This window comes from Zonotrichia albicollis, chromosome 25 (assembly GCF_047830755.1).
Source record: "Zonotrichia albicollis isolate bZonAlb1 chromosome 25, bZonAlb1.hap1, whole genome shotgun sequence".
Lineage (NCBI taxonomy): Eukaryota > Metazoa > Chordata > Aves > Passeriformes > Passerellidae > Zonotrichia > Zonotrichia albicollis.
In genome coordinates this window covers 5033518-5057423 of record NC_133843.1, presented here as the reverse complement: position 1 = coordinate 5057423, position 23906 = coordinate 5033518, and the positions used below count along the sequence as shown (strand labels likewise).

At 45.1% G+C, this 23906-nt stretch overlaps 1 protein-coding gene across 2 annotated transcripts in view; it reads left to right on the top strand.

Annotated features, from left to right (window-relative positions):
* Positions 1 to 23906, top strand: part of DISP3 (dispatched RND transporter family member 3) — a 39797-nt gene that overhangs the window by 5632 nt on the left and 10259 nt on the right. Inside the window, exons 1-11 of one of the 2 annotated variants that reach the window (XM_074558455.1) lie at positions 6396 to 6720; positions 11423 to 12359; positions 14175 to 14394; positions 15926 to 16062; positions 16870 to 17004; positions 17867 to 18027; positions 19457 to 19596; positions 20270 to 20415; positions 21789 to 21950; positions 22532 to 22693; positions 23609 to 23731. In XM_074558455.1, coding sequence (XP_074414556.1) covers positions 11432 to 12359; positions 14175 to 14394; positions 15926 to 16062; positions 16870 to 17004; positions 17867 to 18027; positions 19457 to 19596; positions 20270 to 20415; positions 21789 to 21950; positions 22532 to 22693; positions 23609 to 23731 — 2314 coding nt within the window. In that variant the 5' untranslated portion in view covers positions 6396 to 6720; positions 11423 to 11431. Of the gene's footprint in view, positions 1 to 6395; positions 6721 to 11422; positions 12360 to 14174; positions 14395 to 15925; positions 16063 to 16869; positions 17005 to 17866; positions 18028 to 19456; positions 19597 to 20269; positions 20416 to 21788; positions 21951 to 22531; positions 22694 to 23608; positions 23732 to 23906 lie in introns of those variants that run through there. The other variant, XM_074558456.1, reaches the window with a different exon arrangement.

Sequence of the window (23906 nt, the reverse complement as noted above, 5' to 3'; positions counted from 1 at the left end):
TGAGGTCTGAGCATGGCTATTGAGTCATGATTTTATAGCCTTGAAAACCAGAAAAGATTAATAACTGGAATGTTACACCATTAACAGGAGAAAATACAGGTTGGAAAAACAAGCTTCAAAGGTACAGTCTGATGTATATGCTGCAAGCCATTTCTTTCCACATCCAAACTGAATTTTATTTCCAAGGCCATCCCTTCTTTTTCTCCCCATCCTAACCCTTGCTTCTCAGCTCTGCCCCTTCACACAGGGCTGAGAGATGGATGGGGTTATTTTCAGATTCCCATGTGGCAGGAAGGAGATGATGAATGTGACTCCATGTTCTTAGAAGGCTTATATCATATCATATCATATCATATCATATCATATCATATCATATCATATCATATCATATCATATCATATCATATCTTATCATATCATATCATATCATATCATGCTATACTAAAAATATACTAAAGAATAGAGAAAGGATACTCTAAGAAGGCTAGAAAGATAATAATGAAAAACTTGTTGCTCTCCAGGGTCCTGACACAGCTGGACTGTGATTGGTCATTAAATAAAAACAATTCACATGTTGGATAAACACTCTCCAAAGCAGCAAAACACAGGAGAAGCAATGAGATAATTATTGTTTTCATTTTTCTCTGAGGCTTCCAGCTTCCCAGGAAAAGAAATTCTGACAAAGGGATTTTTCTAGAAAATATGACAGTGACAGATGGGCAGCTGAGCTGTGGTCTGGAGTGGTCTTTGGTCCATTGCATGCTTGTCTCTGGTTATCAATGTGCTTGTGCACAAAGCCTGATAGAAAAGCTGCAGCATCACAGGGAGCTGTAAAACACCAGTCTATGACAACTGGAAACAAGATATATCAGCAGGTAAATGTTTCGTCCCCTGTGGCAGTGCTTATGCCAAAGAAGCAAAGCTTCATTCCTGTAAATTTGTCTGGAGCCAGTTCCTTGATGCACGTTTCCTCACAGAGACTGCAGAGTTCATAGCATGGGTTTGTGTGTAAGTGGCACAGGAAAGCATCTGGCCTTGTTTAGATTCCAATAACAGGGAGCTCTACTGTAAGTAGCAGACAAATAAGTTTTTTATGACATCTTCTTTACAGACCTCTTGCAGTACCTTGTCTGATGTGTTGTGAGGGTGATAATTCCTTCTGGACCCAAATCTTGGCTTCTATGCAGCTAAATTAGTCCCTGCATGTACACCACCCTGCCTACATGCTCATTTATTTGGTTATGTTGCAGATCCTGGTGCTGTTTGCATTTCCATTTCTTTATCTGATTTGGGACGTGCCTTCAGTTACTTTCTGCTTGTACTCAGCCAGCAGCCTGGTTTTCAGAGGGCCAGACACAGTTCCACAACCACACAGGGCTGTGCAGTGTGTCCTTTTGAAAATCAATTTACAAATGTCTTTTCAAAAATTGTCTGTGTCTCCTTGTGAAGGGGAATCCCAGGAGTCTTTAGAACAAGGCAGGTTGTGAAAGGATAGAAATCTCAAACTCCAAAATATGAGAGCAATTCAGAGCGGATGATGTGCTTTGCCTCAGGAAAGCTGGAAAAACTAACAGCACAGCCCCAAATATTTCTTTCATTTTTGTGTTTTAACTGCAGGACTTAGTCCTTAGAGATAGCACAAGTAGCATCTCGCCCTGTGAACATCTGTCTGAGAGTGTGGGATGGAGTAAGAAGCGGCTGAAATGCTTTGATCCTTCCAGGGGGTATTTTTGTCCCTTTGGGTTGGCTGCTTGCCACTCACAGCAGCTCCTGTGCCTGTGGATCTCTGCATCTTTGGTGGTAGAAAAGGAATAAGGACAATGGTGATGTTTGCCTCTTTCTGAGCTGCTTCAGATCAGACTCCCGGGTCTGTGCTGGGAGGGAGGAGAAGGGAGCAGAGAGGAGGGACATTCCTGCTGGCTCAGCTCAGTTCTGGTGGCCTGAATCTGTATCCTGGAGACGTGGCTCCACTGGCAGCTTCTGGGAGCTGTTGCAAGCAACATTTCCCTCCCTTGCACTGTGACTAACAGGAGCCAGCCCCCGGTGTCTCTTGTTTGTATTAGGAAGCATCCTGGACTTTCTCTGATGTGAAAAATGCATATTTTATGGGTGGCTTTTCGCAAATATTAAAATGAATATTATATGTGTTATGTCAGAAAGTGATGCTGTGTTAATTTTCTTAAGTAGTGTGTTAAATATAGTTTTAGTTATAACATAATGTTAAAATAGAAACTATGCTATGTAAGATGCTTCTTTTTAAAGAAAGAACTCACAGCAAGGTAGGAGCCACAGGACACCTAAATCTTTCAGAGAAAGAGAATTTATTGCTCCATTATCAGAAGAAATGAACTTCTTCCTGCCTTGCTCAGCCATGAAAACGCTGGTTAGGATTCAGAGGAAGAAGCTGACACTGCCCAGACAGAATCCTGTGTTTGAATGGAATTTATGCATCATGGATGAGGTGTATGAATATGCAACAGGCTGTTGCCTTTAAGGGTTAATCCTCTGTTAACGTGCGTCCTTTTTCGGGCTTGTGCTGCCCAGAAAGAGGTACCTGGACTGTCCATAACTCTTTGTTTCTATTGTCTCATATTGTCCTAATCCAAATTGTCCCAATTATTACTACTCTAATAATATTCCTATTTTTATAACCATTTTATTACTATTAAATTTTTAAAATTTTAAAAACAATTGATTGGCATTTTTCACATCTGAAATGAACGTGTCATCAAAGCCTGTTTGCTTATTCTGAATCCCTGCCCCCTCCTCTGCTAATGGTGTGCAGGGCTGTGCTTATTGAGCTGTTGTAATATTTAATGTGAGTTTCTGCATGGCTGGTGCAGCTGGCAGTAAGCTTTAACTCATTGTGCTGGCAGGGGATCTGCTGACCTGCTGCTCAGGCACTCAGGCTGCTTGTCTTGTCTTCACATCTTTCCCTTAAGAAGTTTTCCTTCTGCTCTGAAAAACCTTGTGCTTGCCCAGGTCCTGCTCTGGACCAGTGAGCTGTGTGGCCCTGGAGGCTCCTCAGCCTCTGGATATTGCTCATCTACTTCCAGATTTCTCAGTGATTCTTGGAAGGTGAAATAGCAGTGAAATAGTAATTCCACAAGCTCTGGGTTTGCATGGGAGGAGCGCAGGTAGCTGCCTCTGTTTGGGAGAAAAAGTGTGGAAGGTAAAAAAGACATAACCTGCTCAGATCCCACTTTTCAGGCTGCTGCAAGCTGCTCAGTGAGTCCTTCCTGATCCAGTAGTTAGTTTTCCATGTGGTTTGCTGCAGTTATTCTCACTCAGCTGTAGTGACTGTCAGGATAAATTCCTCCCAGAATCCACCCTCACATTCTGAGAAATAGAAGAGACTGTGTCTGTGCCACAGATGACATCAGCTCAGTGCATGGAGCTGGAATGGTGCACAAGTTATTTCAGTATTCCTGCTGTTCCCTCATTTGGGAGAGTGCTACAGATCCCCCATTCCTCTCATACTGGTGTGTGGAAAGCCCTGCTGAAAAAGTGAATGTGGCTAAAATAAAATAAAAATAAAAGAAAAATGAACTGTGTCCTCACCGCAGATTGCAGCCTTACAACCTTCCTCTTCCAAATCTGTTATTTTCTGATGGCAGTAAATTGTAGCAGTGAAAAATAAGACCTTTTAGATACATTAGATCAAAATGGGGAGCACCTGGAGTGAGACACTGTGACCTGCATGATGTGACACCTGCAAGTGGGACTTTGTGCCTGTTCCTCAGGTCAGAGCACAGCGAGCAGAGCTGGCTAAATACACTCTTCATTCTGTTGGAGCATCTCTAACATTTTCTTTTAACCTCGTTGTACTTTTTAAGTTGGAGTGGCAAGAACTGGAGCTGGAACAGCTGCCTGTGCTGTGCTTGGCAAGGAGGTCTGGCAGGACAGGTTGGAATTCCTCGGCAGCAATCCCAGGGAGTCAGGGCACTGAACATGCATGGGTTGATGTCAGCAAATCTTGGTGACCTTTGTTTTTGAAAAGTGACAGTTCCAGTACTTTAAAGCTTGTGTTTTGGGGCAATTTACTACGTTCCTTTTGGTAATGTGTATGAAAAATGCCAGTCAGTTGTTTTCAAAAATTTAAATGTTTAATAGTCATAAAATGGTTATAAAAATAGTAATATAATAAGAGTAATAGAATAACTAATTATAATAAATTTATAATAAATATAATAATAATAAGAGTAATAAAAATTTTGGACTATTTGGATTAGGACAATATGAGACAATAATAACAAAGAGTTATGGACAGTCCAGGTACCTCTTTCTGGGCAGCACAAGCCCGAAAAAGGACCCACGTTTACAGAGGATTAACCCTTAAAAGCAACAGCCTGTTGCATATTCATACACCTCATCCATGATGCATAAATTCCATTCAAACACAGGATTCTGTCTGGGCAGTGCCAGCTTCTTCCTCTGAATCCTGACAGCATCTTCAGGGCTGAGCAAGGCAGGAAGAAGTTCATTTCTTCTGATAATGGAGCAATAAATTCTCTTTCTCTGAAAGATTCAGGTGTCCTGTGGCTGCTATCTCACTGCAAGTCCTCTCTTAAAAAAAAGCATCTTACATAGCATAGTTTCTGTTTTAACATTATGTTATAACCTAAAACTATACTTAACACACTACTTAAGAAAATTAACACAGCATAACTTTCTAACATAACACATATAATATTAGTTTTAATATTTGGTCTCTGGTATCAGCTGACACTGACCAGACAGAATCCTGTGTTTGAATGGAATTTATGCATCATGTATGAGGTGTATGAATATGCAACAGGCTGTTGCTTTTAAGGGTTAATCCTTTGTTAACGTGGGTCCTTTTTCGGGCTTGTGCTGCCCAGAAAGAGGTACCTGGACATCCGTAATTCTTTGTATTCATTGTCTTATATTGTCCTAATTCAATTTGTCCAAATTATTATTACTCTAATTATATTACTATTTTACAACCATTTTATTACTTTGAAACTTTTAAAATTTTAAAACCAAGTGATTGGCGTTTTTCACAGTTAGGCAAGTCATTTCTGAAGCATATCAGAGCCTCAGCTTGCTTGTACCTGTTTGCACAAGCCTGGAATTGCCACATACCTGAGTGACAGCAGAGCTTATCACCAGCACAAGCCAAGTAACTTGAGCAGTAAACATGGCACAGGGCTGCGAGGCATGTTGTGAGAGATTATATCCGAGACGCTGCTTCTGACACCTACAATCATTAGTTACAATAACCAGGAGCAAATTATTTTATCAGGGAATTAATTTTCTTTGGCAGCGACAAGCATGTTAGCAACGTGCTCATGCAGGAATTCCTCTGCAGCAATCCCAGGGAGTCAGGGCACTGAACATGCATGGTTTGATGTCAGCAAAGCTTGGTGACCTTTGTTTTTGAAAAGTGACAGTTCCAGTACTTTAAAGCTTGTGTTTTGGGGCAGTTTACTGGGTTCTTTTTGGTAATGTGTGTGAAAAATGCCAATCACTTGTTTTTAAAATTTTAAATGTTTAGTAGTAATAAAATGGTTATAGAAATAGGAATATAATTAGAGTAATAATAAATTTGGACAATTTGGATGAGGACAATAAAAACAAGGAGTTACGGACGTCTGGGTACCTCTTTCTGGGCAAAATAAGCCCTAAAAAGGACCCACGTTAACAGAGGATTAACCCTTAGAAACAACAGCCTGTTGCATATTCATACACTTCATCCATGATGCATAAATTCCATTCAAACACAGGATTCTGTCTGGGCAGTGTCAGCTTCTTCCTCTGAATCCTGACAGCATCTTCAGGACTGAGTGAGGCAGGAAGAAGTTCATTTCTTCTGATAATGGAGCAATAAATTCTTTTATTTATGAAAGATTTAGGTGTCCTAAAAAAAGTGAATGTGGCTAAAATGTGGCTGCTATCTCTCTGTGAGTTCTTTCTTTAAAAAAAGTATCCTACATAGCATGGTTTCTATTTTAACATTATGTTATAACCTAAAACTATATTTAACACACTACTTAAGAAAATTAACACAGCATAACTTTCGAACATAACACATACAATATTCATTTTAATATTTGCGAAAAGCCAATCATAAAATCTGCATTTGTCACAATGTGTATGGTGTGAATTTGGCTCTCCTTGTGGAGGTTGGATATCCCTCACCAGCACAAAGGTTACATTGCACAGTGATGGTTATGCTTGATGATACAGCTCAAATTATACTTGCAGAACACAGGTTTGTTGCCCACAGCCCCCTTTTTTGCCCTCAGAAAGATTTGGTACCTTGTGTGTCAAACTAGGCACCCAAAATAAATGTCTGCTTCTTCCTTCATCTCCTGAGCTCCTGATGCAGACTGCACCACCCCCTCCTTCTCCGAGATGCTGGGGAAGATTCAGTTCAGCCCTGTTTCTCCAGCCCTCAGACTGTGTCATGACAGGCAGTGTTAAAAAGCTCACGAGGAAATTAATAATTCTGCCTGTGAGGCAGGCATGAGCGGCATGCAGGAAATGAGGCGTGAGGCCACACGCTGAATGATGAGTGGAGAGCAGGGCAGTGAATACCTGCTGGCTTTGGGGAGCATCATCCACTGCATGCTCTGGTGAAGCCAGAGTCCTTGCCTTGGACACTGAGCCTGGAAGCAAAACTACACTGCAGAGCATTTATAAAAGAGGGACAAATTAAAGATGCTGTATTGGGCCTGAATTTGGCATTTCCTGACTGGTGAGTGCTTGACTTTGCAGCTAATCTTTCCACGCTGTTTTTGGCATGCAGTTATGAGTAGATGTAATCAGTGTTTGTCAGAGCCTGGATCAGCAGGTGGGTGCATGCAGAAGATCCTCAACATATGCTGAGAGTGCTCTAAGCAGCCTTTGTCCAGTCTGAAAGCTGGTTGAGAGATGGGAGAATCATTTAGGTTGGAAAAGATCGTTGAAACTAATCACTTAAAATCATTGATCCTTCTGTTTCCAGCTGTTCTTATCTTAGCAAGGGTTTAAAAGTCCCTGTAAGGTGGAAGAGGGGTGGAACAATCAGCAGTGGAAGGGAACACCTCAGTAAGAGATGAGGGTGCATGTGCCTGTGCTTGATTTCATAAAAGCTTGAGATCAAATAATCCTCTTTCCTATATACAGCCCTGCCTATTGTCTTGCTTTTTGTGGGCAAATGGAATTATGGACTGTAGAGCTTTTATATCTATATATCTATATCTATCTATCTATTTAAAATATATATTATCTATGTAATATATATTACATATAGTATATATAATATATATGATATATAATATATATTACATATAATATATATTATATATATACTATGTAATGTGTAATATATATTATGTATTATAATTAACATATATTATATATATGTTATAGATAAATAAATATTATATTAAATAAATAAATATATTTAAAATAATTTTGCTGAACTTTCTTCCCAGCAAACACATATTTATATTATTACACTGTAATTCCAACAGCTCTGTGCTGCTGGAGCATTCTTATATCATTCTGATCTGCAAAGTGCCTGGGGTCTGGCAGTGTTTTTCTGCATCTTACTAAAGGATTTAAAGCAAGTGAAAAGGGAAAAGCAAAGCACACAGAAAGAAAATAGATTAAAGGCTTGTTGTGGTGCTGTGCTTGCAACTGGGAAAGTGAACCTGCTTAACTAATAATGGTGAGCCAGCTCAGCCAGCAGATCAAACCAGTGCTTTTGAGCAGCATGTGCATCTCTGGGCTCATATCCCACTGAAACAGCTTCTCTCTGTGTTGTATCCTCAGGCACAGCTTCTGATCTGTGGCTGAATTAAGTCAATGTTTCGAGAAGTATTGCAGGAGATTCAGGGTGAGGTGTCCATGGCCTGCTTGACTTTTCCAGGAGTGCAAGACTTATGAAAGTCAGACTTCCAATTGGAAAAAAATAATATCTAATTCTCCCTATTGTTTTGTTTAACAATTCATGAACAGTAGTCTGCATTGGAAAAAGACTCCATGCTCTCAGTGATAGCTGTGTTGATAAGGGAGAATAGGATTGTATTTGCATTGCCCCCAGATGAAGGAAGGAATGATGAATCTGAGTCCATATTCTCAGAAGGCTAATTTATTATTTTATAATACTATATTATGTTTAAGAATACTATACTATACTAAATAATACAGAAAGGACACTTACTCAAAGCTAAAAAGATAATAATGAAAACTCATTACTCTTTCCAGAGTCCTGACACAGCTTGGCCCTGATTGGCCAATGAGTGAAAACAACTCACAGCAGAATGCAATGAAACAATCACCTGTGGGTAAACAATCTCCAAACTGTCAGCCCAACACAGGAGAAGCAAATGAGATAAGAATTGGTTTCGTTTTCTCTGAGACTTCTCAGCTTCCCAGGAAAAACATCCTGGGTGAAGAGATTGTTTCAGAGAATGTGAATGCTACAGAACAGGGACCTGAGAAAGCCCTTCTTGGATGCATTTTAAAATTAGACTTCTGGGTTAGTCACAGTGATTAAAGTGTAGAGCCAGACTGTGGTGCTGTGTCCTGGTGTCCCTGTGGAGCTCTGCTTTAGTTTGGCACATTAATGCTGCCCTCCAGTTGTTCTGTGTGCAGCTCTGTGTCACAGAGATGTGGCTTTTACCAGGACCAGATGCTCTTAGGATAATTTGGAAGCATGAAGGCTATTTCTCTGCCCCTTACAGGAACTCCTTGTAGCTATCAAAGGGGCTTAAAGCTGCCTTTGGTAGGAACTCCAGAAGATTTCAGGAGCACTAAACTGCTAGCCCTGCTGTGAATGCTCTGCACATGGGAGAAACCTATGTGAAGTCTGATTATTTTGTCAGTGAGAATCTCCTTTATTACAGAAATTGTCTTTCCCTCCCTTCTAGTCTTGAGCTTCCTTTCCTTTTTTCTCTCTGGCTTGGTGCTGCACAAGGCTTCCTTTTTCCTGCAGGAAGGAACAACTGGGTAATTGAAATGGAACACTAGTGAGGATTTTTTTAATGTGAAAGTCAGCATTAATTAGTCCGGTCGGGTGTAATTAGCTTCCTCATCTGTCACTGCTTCTCTCCAACTTGCCAATGACTTCCTTTCTTCTAGATGCCACTGGAAAAGAGCTGCCTTGTGGGAGCTGCATGGGTGTTTTCCCTGGTTGGGGTGCAAGTGAATGACAACCCCTGTGGGGCTGTTGGGGCTTGAGCTGGATCTCGCTTGCAGGAAGCCTGTTTGCTTTGGAAATGGCAGAGGGAAGCCCAACAAATCTATATGCCTACCCAAAGCAGCTGAATCAGTGCCTCTTTTCTAAAGAAACAGACCCAGGGCTCCAAGGAGTTCTCTAATCCTCTGCCTCTTTCAGCCTGGCGCAGGCTAAGCTCGCTCAGAAGTGAGGCAGAGCTTTAATGAAGGCTGCAGGATTAAGTTCTCTGTGTGTATCCTGCAGCTGAAAAAGTAATTGGGCCATGATTCAGTGCTGAGAGTCTCTGGATAGCATGAGAAGTGATGGAGGGAAAACAGGCCAGCCCTCGAGTAAAATTCAAGCAGGAAAAAAAATGCATTTCAGTCCCCTTCTGGATGATTTGAGGGTTTATCTCCCCCACCAGTTCAATTTGCCATGCTTTGGGTTGGATGGGCTGTCATCCTGATCCAGGCAGGATCTGGGGAAGGTGGCAAAGCCAGATGAGTCCCAAGGGCTGTGCTAAGTGTGCCATGTCTGCCTGTGGAGCTGAATCAGCTCTCCTGAAGGGGTTCAGATGTGGATGCAGAGGGAGGCTGGCACTGCTGGGCACAGTCCTGGTGCCACCCATCCTGCCCATGTCTCTGTCCCACACCAAATCTTGATCCTTCCCTGACTCAGTTCTCTCTCTGGGACTTCTCCATAAATTTCTGTGCTGGAGTTCACACCAGTGCCAGAGTTGGTGCCAGTCTTCAGCCAGAGTGTAACACATGTTGGTCACCGGACATTATATAATGGTGCCCATGTGTTACAAATTGGGGTTTGCAGTCCAAACCATGACAATTGATGGACAAGTCAAAGGGAGATACCTTAGAACTGATCCCATCCCTGAGTTGAGGATTTAGCTCTTGGTTAAGAAAGAAGATGGTGTAATCCCTTTTCTGCTGCTTTAAGTTGCTCTCCCTCATTTCCCTTTCTTGTCATGTGCACGCTCTTCTGTCTCAGGATAAGAATCTTTTCCCTCCTTCTCCTCAGTAACTCAATAAAATGGGAAATTATTATGGCTCTTTACCTCTCTTTCTAAAGAGAGAATACAGACACTTTTTCAGATCTCACAGTAACTCCATTCCCCAGGGCAGAGGGAGAAAAGTCGGGGGTAGAGGGGAGGTAACTGCAGGTACACACCAACCTGCCCAAGTGGGATGGGTGAGGTTATACCTGAGCTCCTGCAGCATCAATCTACACTAATGAAATTATTATGGCTCTTTACCTCTCTTTCTGAAGAGAGAATACAGACACTTTTTCAGATCTCACAGTAACTCCATTCCCCAGGGCAGAGGGAGAAAAGTCAGGGGTAGAGGGGAGGTAACTGCAGGTACACACCAACCTGCCCAAGTGGGATGGGTGAGGTTACACCTGAGCTCCTGCAGCATCAATGTACACTAATGTGAACTGGAGTTTAGCTTGGCTGTCCCTTAGAGGCTGAAGGGGAGCAGTCCCTGGCAGCTCAGTGATAGATGGGGGTCACACACCAGCCATAGGAAGGAGCATTATCTTCCTCTCCTTACAATTGAAAATAGATTTCCCCCAGTTATTTATAGCAGTATTCATCTTCCCCACGAAGTGTGCATGTGTGTGCACACAGAGACAGAAGCACACACACACCCACATCTGCACACCACATTTGCACACATCAACCCCTCTGAAAACTCACTGGATGCCTGGGAAAGGTGAGCCCTGTGAGCTGGGTGCTGTGTTTGGGGGTCTGGTTAGGAGCAAAGCCATAAATAGCTGGGGGAAATCTATTGGCAGTTCTAAGGAGAGGAAGACAGCACTCCTTTGCATTTTGTACCTGGTAGCATGAACCATTCCTGGATGTGAGAACCAGGTTAGCTAATTAAGTGTTCATGCTGCTGCAGGTTGAGCAGCATACTGTGAATCCCTGCAGTCTCCTTGCCTGGTGCTCCTGGAGCCTTCCTCTGCCACAGCACTGGGCTCTGGGGCTGTCACTTGAACTTCTCCCTCTCTGGTTCCTCTGCCAGGCAGAGTGGGATACCCCATGACAAGGCTGTTGTTTCAGAGGCTGCAGCAGATATGTGGGGCTTGGAAAGAGTGATGCTTTCCTCCTGAGGGAACTGGAGTGTCCTGGCTCTGCTGCTGCGAGTCTGTGGATTCACAGCTGTGCCTGTGACACCACTGCTGGTCTTCTCTATCTGTGAGAAGCTGCTGCTGACTGCTCTTCTCTATCTGTGTGCAGGTGCTGGACATGGACACAGAGGATGACCCATTGTTACAGGACGCCTGGCTAGAGGAGGAAGATGAAGAGGTGGCCTTCAGCTCCCGGAAGAGGCGCGAGGGTGCTCTGCTGTGTGGGAAGAGCCCGTGCAGAGTCAGGCCCCTGTGTGTCACACTGCCTATGTCTGGCTTCTGGAATATTGTTGGCTGGGTATTCACCAACCCATACTGTGCTGGCTTCATCCTTTTCCTGGGCTGTGCCATCCCTGCCGTGCTTGCTGTCGTCATGTTCCTCCACTACCCCGCCCTGGACATCGACATCTCCTACAACGCTTTCGAGATCCGCAACCACGAGTCCTCGCAGCGCTTCGACGCCCTCGCCTTGGCCCTCAAATCCCAGTTTGGCTCCTGGGGGAGGAACCGCCGGGACCTGGCTGACTTTACCTCAGAGACCCTGCAGAGGCTCATCTTCGAGCAGCTCCAGCAGCTCCACCTCAACGCATCCCACCTTGGTGTCAGCACACGGGTGAGGCGCAGCCCCGTGGAGGGCAGGGGCAGCTCCCTACAGCCCCAGCCCCGTCCAAGCACAGCAAACCAGAGCTCCAGAGTGGGCAGGGGAGCCCCACGCTGGGACTACTCCAGCAGCTACATCAGTGCTAACACACAGACTCATGCTCACTGGCGCATTGAGCTCATTTTCCTGGCTCGGGGTGACGCTGAGAACAACATCTTCACCACAGAGCGCCTGGTCACCATCCACGAGGTGGAGCGCAAGATCATGGACCACCCTCGCTTCCGTGAATTCTGCTGGAAGCCCCATGAGGTCCTGAAGGACCTGCCCCTGGGGTCTTACTCCTACTGCTCCCCTCCCAGCTCCCTCATGACCTACTTCTTCCCCACGGAGAGAGGAGGGAAGATTTACTATGATGGCATGGGGCAAGACCTTGCTGACATCCAAGGTGAGCTGAGGGCCAGGGACAAGGGCTGGTATGCTCAAGGATTGCCTCTCCTCATGTTCTGTCAGGACCCAGGACATCTCTCTGGCTGTCCTGAGCAGCCAGGACCCCTGCCAGGGGGCTCAGAGACCCTGGCACAGAGCCCAAAATGCCCCTGTGGGTTTGATTATGACCCGTGGAGCAAGTTACCAACCTTAGATGAAAACCTGCAAGGCATGACGAATTAAGTAGAACGGTAGTGAACTTATCACAAGGTGAAAAAGTAGATTTTGGGGTTTTTAGAATGGGGATCCAGGGGGACAAGATGGAAGGATCTCGGCATGTCCACCAGCCTTTCTCCTTCTTCTTCTTGGCCTCCATCTTCTGCTGTGATGTTGGCACTTACAGATTGGTTTAGAGTAGAAGCTCACTGTCTAACATAGGTGATAGGTATTGGGAAGTAATTGTAAACATTGTATATGCAGTTTTTAGTATAAAGACATAACACCACCCTGGAGTCAGGCAGAGTGCCTGGAACTGTCCTGCTGGATGGACCTTGGCAGGACAGGAGAAAGAATTTTATAGATAAGATAAAATAAACAACCTTGAGACTGAGAAATGAAGAGCCCTGACTCATTCTTCAAGTGCTGGGCTGGGAAAAGAGACTTTGGAACTTTTCTCGGGGTCACTCTGACCAGCTAAAGATCCCAGCAAGGTTCAGGCAGTCAGTGGTGTGCAGCTAAGAGGAGTGATTGCCTTGTTTGGAGAGGAAGATGCTGCTGGGCTGTGCTTTGAGGAATTGTCTTTTCCTGCACCAGGGCCCCTTTTTCAACCCTGCAGCTCCACTCACAGGTCACACAGACCCCCACAGGCAAGTGAGAGGGCCAGGTGAGGGGATGTCCTGCATGGTACAGATGTCTTCTACTGACCCTTGTTCCCTGTAGATGGCTGTGGTTCACTAGAGCAATGCCAGGGGCTTGAAAAGACAAATAGGGATGAGCTTCCCTGCACTACAGAGCAGATTAAAGAGGTCTGTGGGCTGTTCTGGCAGCTTGTGAGTCACCAGCTGGAAAGATTCCTATAAGGAGAGGAGGAAAAAGACCCTGCCTCCTCCTCCCAGCTCTGTACCTTGTGCTGTGCACCTCTAGCACAACAGAGGCTCTGGGTGGTGACAGAGAGGTGACTCATGAGGAGTGTGTGGGTGTGCTGTGGCTGTGGGATGTACCCTCCATCTGTCTCCAAGCCAGGCTGCAGAGGAGCTGTCCAGGAGCCATGCAGGGAACAAGCAAAGGATTGGGTCCATCTGCTCCAGTAACAGTTCTGCTACCAAAACAGGAAAGAGCACAGTTTCTGGTCTTTCTGGCACAAACTCTAGGGAACTGGATTTTGGGAATAGATAGGCAGTGTCTCTTAGTCAGAACTAGCTGAGTGCCTCCATCTCTGCATCCCTCACACCATCAGGTGGCAGAGGTACCAGGTCACAGCAGAGCCAGGACTCCTCTTCCATGGGCATTGCTTAGTTCTTCTGCTTCCAGGTGTAATGGAGAAAATATTGTCCCAGTGTAAGAGAAGAAAGAGCCTCCAGCAGGGGAGTATTGATCAGGATGGTGTTGGCTGGGGCTGCTGTAGTTCAGGTTGGTCATGGGGGCAGTAACACAAGCAATGGGATGTGAGTCTTTGCAATGCAGGTTTCCCTTGCTCTCTGGAGGGCAGCAGCAGTCAGCACTGCTCTGATGAAGGACAGGCTGACTCCCAGTTTCCCTGTTACACACTAGATCCCGTGCCTTGCCAAGACAATCAATCAGGACCTCACAAAAGTGGCACTGCTTTCTCCTGCAGGATCCCTGGAGCTGGCCATGACCCACCCTGAATTCTACTGGTATGTGGATGAGGGCTTGTCTGCTGAGAACAAGAAGAGCTCCCTGCTGAGGAGCGAGATCCTCTTTGGGGCCCCACTGCCCAACTACTACTCGGTGGAGGATCGCTGGGAGGAGCAGCGCCGCAAGTTCCAGAACTTTGTCATCACCTACGTGGCCATGCTGGCCAAGCAGTCCACGAGGTGAGGAGGGGTGGGCAGGGCAGGTGGGAGTGCACAAAGCAGGGAAGGGCACAGGATGGAACAGACATTTCAGGGAAAAAGCTCTGCTATTGTGTTTGCAAGGTTCCCAGACAATGGAAGGAATGGTGCATCTGACTCTATCTTCTTAGAAGGCTAATTTATTATTCTATTCTATTCTATTCTATTCTATTCTATTCTATTCTATTCTATTCTATTCTATTCTATTCTATTCTATTCTCTGATAGCCATGTTCCATTTGGCTTCACTGGGAAGGCACCAGGCACAGAAGGCTTGACATGCTAGCTTGGACTACTGGTCAGAATCAAACAGTGGCCATGGCATAATGTTCTAAATGAAAAAGCATCTCCACAGAAACTGGGCTCAGCCACTGAGCTGTGAATGATGGTGGGGAATACATGGCAGAAAATTACTCATGTGCTCTCATTACTGCCACTTCCACATGCAGAGACACCAACAGAGACAATGAAAAGGGGACAAAGTTTGAATCTACTGCCTGTCTTTCCACAGGATCTTTTTGCTTCTGTCTTACAAATCCAGTTCCACTAGCTCAAACAGAGCTGTCTTCCTGCTCTGAATTTGGCCACTACTGGTCTGATGCAGGGGATGAAAGTCTTTACTCAAGGCTGCTCAACCTGTGGATGCAATTCTGCTTTTTGTACAGAGAGGTGGGGAAGGGAGTTTCAAGGCAGGATAAGTTTCAAGAAGCGCAGGCTTTTTTCTCTGCCAGGTCTTGGTTGAACAGAGCTTTGCTCAGTTCTTGTGAGATATAGAGATGATAAAATAGAGCTAAAAGAGTATCCCAGGACTCAGGCAGCTGACAGAAGGCTGTGTGTCCCAGTCTCTGTGCCTTCTTAGACTCCAGCTTTCTGCTGCCCTGAGTCTTGGTGCTTCCCAGAATGAGGGGATGCTGATCTTCAAAAGCAGGTTGGAGTGCAGGCACCCACAGAGCATTCTCAGCAATGGGCTGGGAAAGCAGACTGTGATTCTGAAAGGCCAAAAAGGAATTGAGGCCAAGGCTCAGTTTCAAAGCTCAGATCCCTGATAGCTTCCTATGGTGCAGCATTGTTGTAGTCCTGGTTAAATTATGTTGGGCTATTTTTGCTCTGAGCCTGCTTCCAGAGGCAGAACCTGGTAAATCATATAATTTCTGATTAATCTCCCCTTCTGCCTGCATCCACAGTGCTAATATAATAAGCAGTGATTAGGATTCCAGATGGAATTGGCTTTAAAGGCTCCAGGAACTGTCTATTAGTGCCTAAGACCCACCATGCAGTGGAGGAATTTTTAAAAAATCAGACCTGCTCTTTATTTTTTTCGTTCCCTGTATGATTTTCACCTCCAGCAGCAACTTTGTTCAACCTGCTCTCACTGCTGTGTTTTCTCAGAGAACTGCCAGGTTATTAGAGCAGTGACCTCCTTTGGCTCTGGAGGAGATGCTGTGCTTTGAACCACCTGGCTCTGCTCCTTTTGTGCTCAACTATTCCTCTTCTTTCGCATCTCCCCACCCCAGCAAAGTCCAGGTGCTGTATGGAGGGACAGATTTGTTTGACTATGAAGTGAGGAGGACTTTCAACAATGACATGTTGCTGGCCTTCATCAGCAGTAGCTGCATAGCTGTCTTGGTCTACATCCTCACCTCCTGCTCAGGTACGCTGGGGTCACAGCTGCCCTGTTCTAACACAAATCCAAATGTGCCAAATGTCTCTCTGTGTCAAGGCTGAGGACAGACTCTGATGCCCTGGCACCAGGGTGGCTGTGGGGCACAGCAGCATGTAGAAGGGCAAGTCTGATTCTCCAGAGCAGAGATTTATGGCCTGGGTGAGTGTGACCGTGTTCACAGGGGTCTTTGGATGGGGGAAGAGATGTGGATTTGACTCCATATTTCAGAAGGCTTGATTTATTATTTTATTATATATATTACATTAAAACTATACTAAAAGAATAGAAGAAAAAGTTCTCAGAAGGCTGGCTAAGCTAAGAATGGAAGGAATGAATGATAACAAAGGTTTGTGGCTCGGACACTGTGTCCAAGCCAGCTGACTGTGACTGGCCATTAATTCTAAACATCCACATGAGACCACTCACAAATGCAGCTGTTGCATTCCACAGCAGCAGATAATCAATGTTTACATTTTGTCCCTGAGGCCTCTCAGCTTCTCAGGAAGAAAAAATCCCAAGGAAAAGATTTTCATAAAAAGATGTCTGCGACAGGTGAGGGAAAGACTCACAGGAGATCAGAAATAAGATGCAAATGCTTGTTTTGGTAACACTGGCATCAATTTGATGTAATTTTTTGCATGAGCCTTGTGGGAAGGAGTCTGCAAGCAGTACTCCCTGAACTATTATCACAAACACCCTATAGGAACCACTGTCCCAACAGGGCAGATGGGAGGTGTTTGTTCTGCTGGGGGTGGCCAGAGATATTATTTTTTCCATGTTTCTTTTCTGCTGCAGTGTTTCTGTCATTCTTTGGCATTGCCAGCATTGGGCTGAGCTGCCTGGTGGCTCTGTTCCTGTACCACGTCGTGTTTGGGATCCAGTATCTGGGTATCCTCAATGGTGTGGCTGCCTTTGTCATCGTGGGGATTGGTAAGCTCATCTTTACCCAAAGCCTGTGCTTCACCTCTGCTGCCTTGCCCTGCCTTCTGTCTGCAGGAGAGAAGGTGATGGTGGCAAATCCAGATTGAATTTTCAGGCCCTTTTTCTGTTACCTATAAATTTAATATTTGCAGTTCAAATATCAAGGGGTGTGAAAAACGCCAATCACTTGTTTTTAAAATTTTAAAAGTTTCATAGTAATAAAAAGGTTATAAAAAATAGCAATACAATTGGAGTAATAATAATTTGGACAAATTGAATTTGGACAATATGAGACAATAAAAAGAAAGAGTCATGGACAGTCCAGGTACCTTTTTCTGGGCAGCAAGAGCCTGAAAAAGGACACACATTAACAGAGGATTAACCCTTAAAAGCAACAGCCTGTTGCATGTTCATACACCTCATACATGATGCATAAATTCCATTCAAACACAGGATTCTGTCTGGTCATTATCAGCTTCTTGCTCTGAATCCTAACAGCACCTTTGAGGCAGGAAGAAGTTAATTTCTTCTGATAACGGAGCAACAATGACATGACATAAATTCTTTTTCTCTGAAAGATTCAGGTGTCCTGTGACTGCTATCTCACTGTGAGTCCTTTCTTTAAAAAACGTATCTTACATAGCATAGTTTCTATTTTAACATTTTTTATGACCTAAAACTGTATTTAACACAGTACTTAAGAGAATTAATCCAGTATTACTTTCTAACACAACACATATAACATTCACTTTAATATTTGCGAAAAGCCAATCATAAAACACATGCATTTTTCACAAGGGGGAAATCAGATATTTTTAGTAGGTGTCACCTCTGTGAGCAGAGCACCAATATGCCTGCTGTCTTTTTCCAGGAGTTGATGATGTCTTTGTTTTCATCAACACCTACCGCCAAGCCACGCACCTCAAGGACCTGCGGCTGCGCATGATCCACACTGTGCAGACAGCAGGGAAAGCCACCTTCTTCACCTCCCTGACCACAGCTGCTGCATATGCTGCCAACATCTTCTCTCAGGTACCCAGCGCCTTTGGAATTTGGGGTTTCAGTGTCTGCCAAAGGGCCTGATTGATCAGGAGCCTGCCAGCACCATCTGTCCTCTCCTTCGGCGCAGTGGGCTGCCACACTGCTTCTCACAGGGCTGTCTCTTACTTGCTGTAAGGTAGTGGGTTATCCAAGGAAATACTTCTGTGCTGGTCTGTAGCTGGACAAGGGAAATCTGGCCATAACGGAATTCTAATTTGGTTAGCCTGGTTCATTCTAGAAAAGAATTAAAACAAGACCCTGGGTGAGCAGTCATTGGTTAGATTGAAACTCAAACAGAGATCTGTCGAAACAGGTCAACCCCCGTGGCAGGGAGGAATGATGAGGAGGACTCCATCTTATCAGAAGGCTAATTAATTACTTTATTATACTATATTATTCTATATTATACTATATTGTTCTGTATTATATTACCTTACATCTAAACTGAATCTGCCATGCACTCCACTGCACAGAATCTCGTCAGTGACAGTCCTGACACACACACACACCTGGCCCTGATAAGCCAAGGAAACAAAGCACCATCACTTTGGGTAAACAATCTCCATATTGCATTCTACTTTGGCACAAACACAGGCACAGCAAATGATAAGAATTGTTTTTCCTTTCTCTGAGGTTCAGAGAATGTGAAACCCTGAAATATTCTTGGGGAGAATTGCACCTTGCTTTCCTCTGTGAAATGTGGTGACAGAGATCTCATCCAGTCATGTTCCTTCTGGAATGCAGACATACCACTGGTAAAGGAGCTGGGGTGGTGTTCAGACCCAGACCAATCAGTTGTCTAACCCTGGGGGTTTTAAACCCCCTATATAAGGAGGCTTCCATAGTAACCCATTGCTGTTGTCACATGCATCTCTGAGAGTTTGTGTTGTCTCTGTCTCCAGCCAACAACCCCATGTGCCACGGATCAAACGGGCTCTGTTTCAGCGCTTTACCTAGCAGGTTTGCTGATTTTCATGACTGAGGTCAGCATGTGTTATTCTCAGGTTCCTCCAGACATCTCTTCCTTGCCCCAGCTGATCCTTGTTGCTGATGGTGGAGACAGAAATGTGACTCTACACACATTGCAAAGTTCATGAGGCAACAGCCAACCTTTGTTGAAGCCCACCCTCCTTTATAGGGGCTTTGAATTTCCTGCACATAGAGAGAGGATTGGACAACTTAACTCTGCCCAGCTAACTGGCCAATGAAATGGGTGCATTCCTGATTCAAAGAGATTGGCTGGGGTCCCCTTATTTGAATTTGAATTTAGCCTATCAGTATTGTGTCTGGGGGCTTGTTTACTTCACTTCTCTAACAAGCTAGGCTGGTTGAGTGTCTGTCATGGCCAAATTATTTGTGTAGCTGTAGACCAGCTGTAGCCTTTACATATCCCAATCCCATGTTCTCTCTCTTCATGTAGATCCCAGCTGTGCATGACTTTGGACTCTTCATGTCCCTGATTGTGTCCTGCTGCTGGGTAGCTGTGCTCTTCACCATGCCAGCTGCTCTTGGAATATGGACCCTCTATGTGTCCCCATTAGAGAGCTCCTGCCAAGCCAGGTGAGCCCTGGAGCCTGTGGGTGGGAAGTTGTGGAATTTGCAGCCGAGTTTGCAAATTCCTTCCCTGTCATCTCAGTTTATCCTCATTCCCCTCAGGCAGCTTGGCTTTGGCTCTGACAGAAGGGAAATTTAAGTTCTGCCTTTCCAGATTCGAGCAAAATGGAAGGGTCAAGTCCCAGTCTCATTCTCTCTCAGTCAGTTCTCTTGGTTGAATGCCACGGAGTGAGTATTGGACCATTTGTTTCCTCTGAGCTCTTAATGACAGCTAAACCTTCAAGAGGTGGAGATGCAAGGCAGACAGGTCCCCACTGCTCCTGCCTGTGAGCAGGATGTGGAAATTCGTGTTGGAAACTCAGCACATTTCCTTTTCCCCTGCTCTTCAGCACTGCAGGTGACCTGGAATGATTTTACTCATTAGCAGGGAGATGAGCTGCTGAAACTGCCATCACTCAGCACCAGTGTCCAGGCTCAGCCCTGCTCTGTGTATGCAGCCCAGCCCCTGCCCTCTCAGCACTTGCAATGGAATTTGCTCCTGGCAGCTCCTGTTGTCTTTCCAAGCAATTGGAGCAGGTTGTTCCTGTGCTCCTTGCCACTGAAGGAGCCCACTGGTAACTCCTCACAGGGTATGTGGCTTTAAACCCTTGCCTTTGTCTCCTTTCCTGCTTCAATCCAGCTGCAGTCAGAAGTGCACCAAAAAGAGTGCCTTGCACCTGGCTGAAGATCTCTTCATTGCCCCAGCAGCCCTCTCCAGAGCAGGCAGAGAGACCCTTCCCTACCTGGATGATGACATCCCACTGCTCAGCGTGGAGGAGGAGCCTGGTAAGTGTTTTCTGCTGTTTGTGCCTTTAGGGGGATCACACTGCCCTGCTCATCCTGCATTTCCCCTACCCCTGACACTGGTTCTTGCCTCAGTTCCCTGAATTTTAAGCTGGAGATGGTGTCATCATGGGAGGGTGTAGGAGTCAGGACTCAATATTCTTTATAAGTTTGCTTTGAGATCTTTATTGGGTGTCAATGCATCCTTTCTTAACTAGTTTGCTAATTCTCTTGAGTCTACTGTGGTCTGATTTCTGTCTGAATTCACTGATTGTGACATGGAAATAGCCACTAAACATTTAATCCATAACACCAGGACAGCTCACCATGGAGCAAAGTTTTCCCCTCTTCCCTGCCATTTGGAGCACTGTATTTGGGAAGCAGAAGCAAGAACACTGTTGTTCTTCAGCCCCCTAGAGCAGCTCCTTCATCATGGTGTGAAGAGGGCAGTGACTTGCCTGAGATCACATAAGCAATCTAGAACAAAACCCCAGAAATTCCCTATCTGTTGTTAGCAGGAGATAATCCTTCCAGCCCAAGAAAAAGGTGCTTACAGGGTCGTGCTCTCTTGTACTTGGCTTTTAAAACTCGCTGGAATCTCTTCCATACAGCCTATAAGAATCACTACATCACCATACTGTGTTACATTTTAAACCCTAAAAACTCCTCTTTGGGCCCTTCTGCCAAGCTGTAGGGTCTGCTCTGACCCTTGGGCCTGTCTGCAGGCAGAGGGTGTTGTTCCATCAAAAGAGGATCACCTTCAGCAGCCACACCATTGTTTTCCCGTTGTTCAGTAACTGAGGTATCTCAAAGCTTGCTTTCATTTCAATCTCACTTATAGTTTCCATATTCTCAAAATTTTTTGCCAGGCAATCCTATTTATAAGGCTTTCCTGTTTCATCTTCCCCAACACACAGCAAGTGCTCTCTTCTCACACGTAGAGAAGGGGGCATTTCCCTTGGCATCCCTGAACCAAGAGAATCAGGAGGAGCCAGGCTGCACTCAGGAAGAGATCAGCAGTGTGTAATTAGCAGTAAGGCATATTTAGTGGGACAGGGAGAAATTCTGTTTGGCCCAAGAAGCATTCAGTGTCCCTGTGACCTTATGGACAGTGTTTGTGGGGTTAGGTAGAGCAGGGAATAGCCTGAAGCATAGATTTGGACTGAGATATGGAGTTCCATCTGTAGCTGTTGCATGGCAGTGACTTGACAAAGATGCTTCTTAAAACATCCTGGAGTCACTGCCTCTGCTGGGGTTTTACTCCATCTTTTTAGCTTGACTGAGTTGTACAGCACCTTGCACAAGATTTGATAAAGGAGAGCAGAGAGCTCTGGGAGACACTCACTGAGACTGCTTTTGATTTCTCTCTATTCTAGTCTCCCTGGAAATGGGGGATGTCCCCTTGGTGTCTGTGATGCCAGAAAATCTGCAGCTCTCTGCAGAGAAGAGCAGCCAGGGTCACTTGATAACTCATCTGCAGGAGCTGCTGGAGCACTGGGTGCTGTGGTCTGCAGTGAAGAGCAGATGGGTGATTGTGGGTAAGCAAGGAGGGGAGTTGAATCTGCATGGATTTTAGAGGGTTTGGCATTTCAATCTCTCTCCAAGCCTTGGTTATTAGTTACAAGAGCTGGAAAAAGGGACATGGTAAATGTCTTCTAACACAGTGGGAGAGGGCTCCTGAACAGTCAGTCCATAACGGGGCTCATCTGCAATGTTCAAATATCTCATTGGACATTGGATAGACCCCTTGGGAAGGAGGTGCACGTTGGGAACTGGATGGTTGAGTTGCCTGTAGGAGTGGAGTATTTAGAAAAGTATTTCCTGCTTTAGCCATGAACTGCATGAGTATTTCTTCTGGACCAATCCCTTCACAGACCATGAAAACTGACTATTTTTACTCATAAGTGCTGGTGTCATCCCTTTCTTCTCACTCAGATCCAAAGTGGCAATTCCTGATGGAATTTTTTCCAGGCATGGGGCTTATTACAAGAAAGCCCTGTGTGCTTTAGTGGCTGTTCTTTTCCCAGCTGAAAATACCATCTTTCTACCACATTGCTGCTCTCTGAGCATGTCTGAAGTGCTTGTAGGATCCCATGCTTACCCAGATTTCCCCCTGCAGGGCTCTTTCTCCTGGTTTTGCTGCTGTCCATATTCTTTGCCAGCCGCCTCCAGCCAGCCAGCCGTGCTCCAGTCCTGTTCCGGCCAGACACCAACATCCAGGTGCTGCTGGATCTGAAATACAACCTGAGTGCTGAGGGGATCTCCTGCATCACCTGCTCAGGTGAGAGCACTGCTTCACAAACCACGGTGGGTGCACTCCAGCCTGGCCTAAGCCCTGGGCTGGAAGAGCTGAAATGTGAGGCAGACACCTAGAATATTCAAAAACCTTATTGGATGGACCCCGTGGAAAGGAGGCTCAAGTTGGGAATTGGATGGTTGAGTTGCCTGTAGAAGTGGAGTATTTAGATATATTTAGATTAGTATTTAGATATTAGATATTATACAGATTTAGATATTAGATTAGTATTTAGATATAAATATAAAATATTTCCTGCTTTAGCCATGAACTACCTGAATATTTCTTCTGGAGCAATCGCTTCACAGACCATGAAAATTGACTGATTTTTACTCATAAGTGCTGGTCTCATGTTGTGATGGTGTTCACAGGGGTTTTCAGGTGAGGGAAGAGACGAGAATGTTGACTCTATGTTTAGAAGGCTTGATTTATTATTTTATTATATAGATTACATTAAAACTATACTAAAAAGAATAGAAGGAAAAGTTTCATCTCAGAAGGCTAGCTAAGCTAAGAATAGAAAGGAATTAATAATAAAGATTTGTGTCTCGGACAGAGATTCCAAGCTAACTGGGCTGTGGTTGGCCATTAATTGTAAACATCCAAGATGGGCCAGTCACAGATGCACCTGTTGCCTTCCACAGCAGCAGATAACCATTGTTTGCATTTTGTTGCCGAAGCTTCTCAGCTTCTCAGCTTCTCAGCAGGAAAAATCCTAATGAAAGGATTTTCATGAAAAGATGTCTGCGACATCATGTCAGTGCCCAGCCCAGAGACTGTGGCACTGCGTTGCCTGCTCAGGGTTTGGTATTCAGCAGCTGAGTCTGTGGTGTGCACAGGCCTGGTACCTCTTTTCTCTTCCCATTCACTCCTTCCTCCCTGACTAACCTTGTGGGACAGGTTTGTTTCAGGAAAAGCCCCACAGTTTGCAGAACAACATCCGAACTTCCTTGGAAAAAAAGAAGAGGGGCTCAGGTTCACCTTGGGGAAGCAAAGGCAGCATGAGTGATGCAGGGCAGCAAGGTGAGTGGAGCATGGTGGCTCTGGCCACATTTGCATCCAGGGCCCAAGGATACACTGGGGTACAAACTAAACCACTCTGAATAGCTGATGGGAATAATTCTCTCCAGAGCCTGCCCCACTGAGTCCTAGGTTGGTGCTGGGTGTGTGGTGTGACCGTGTTCACAGGGATCCGAGG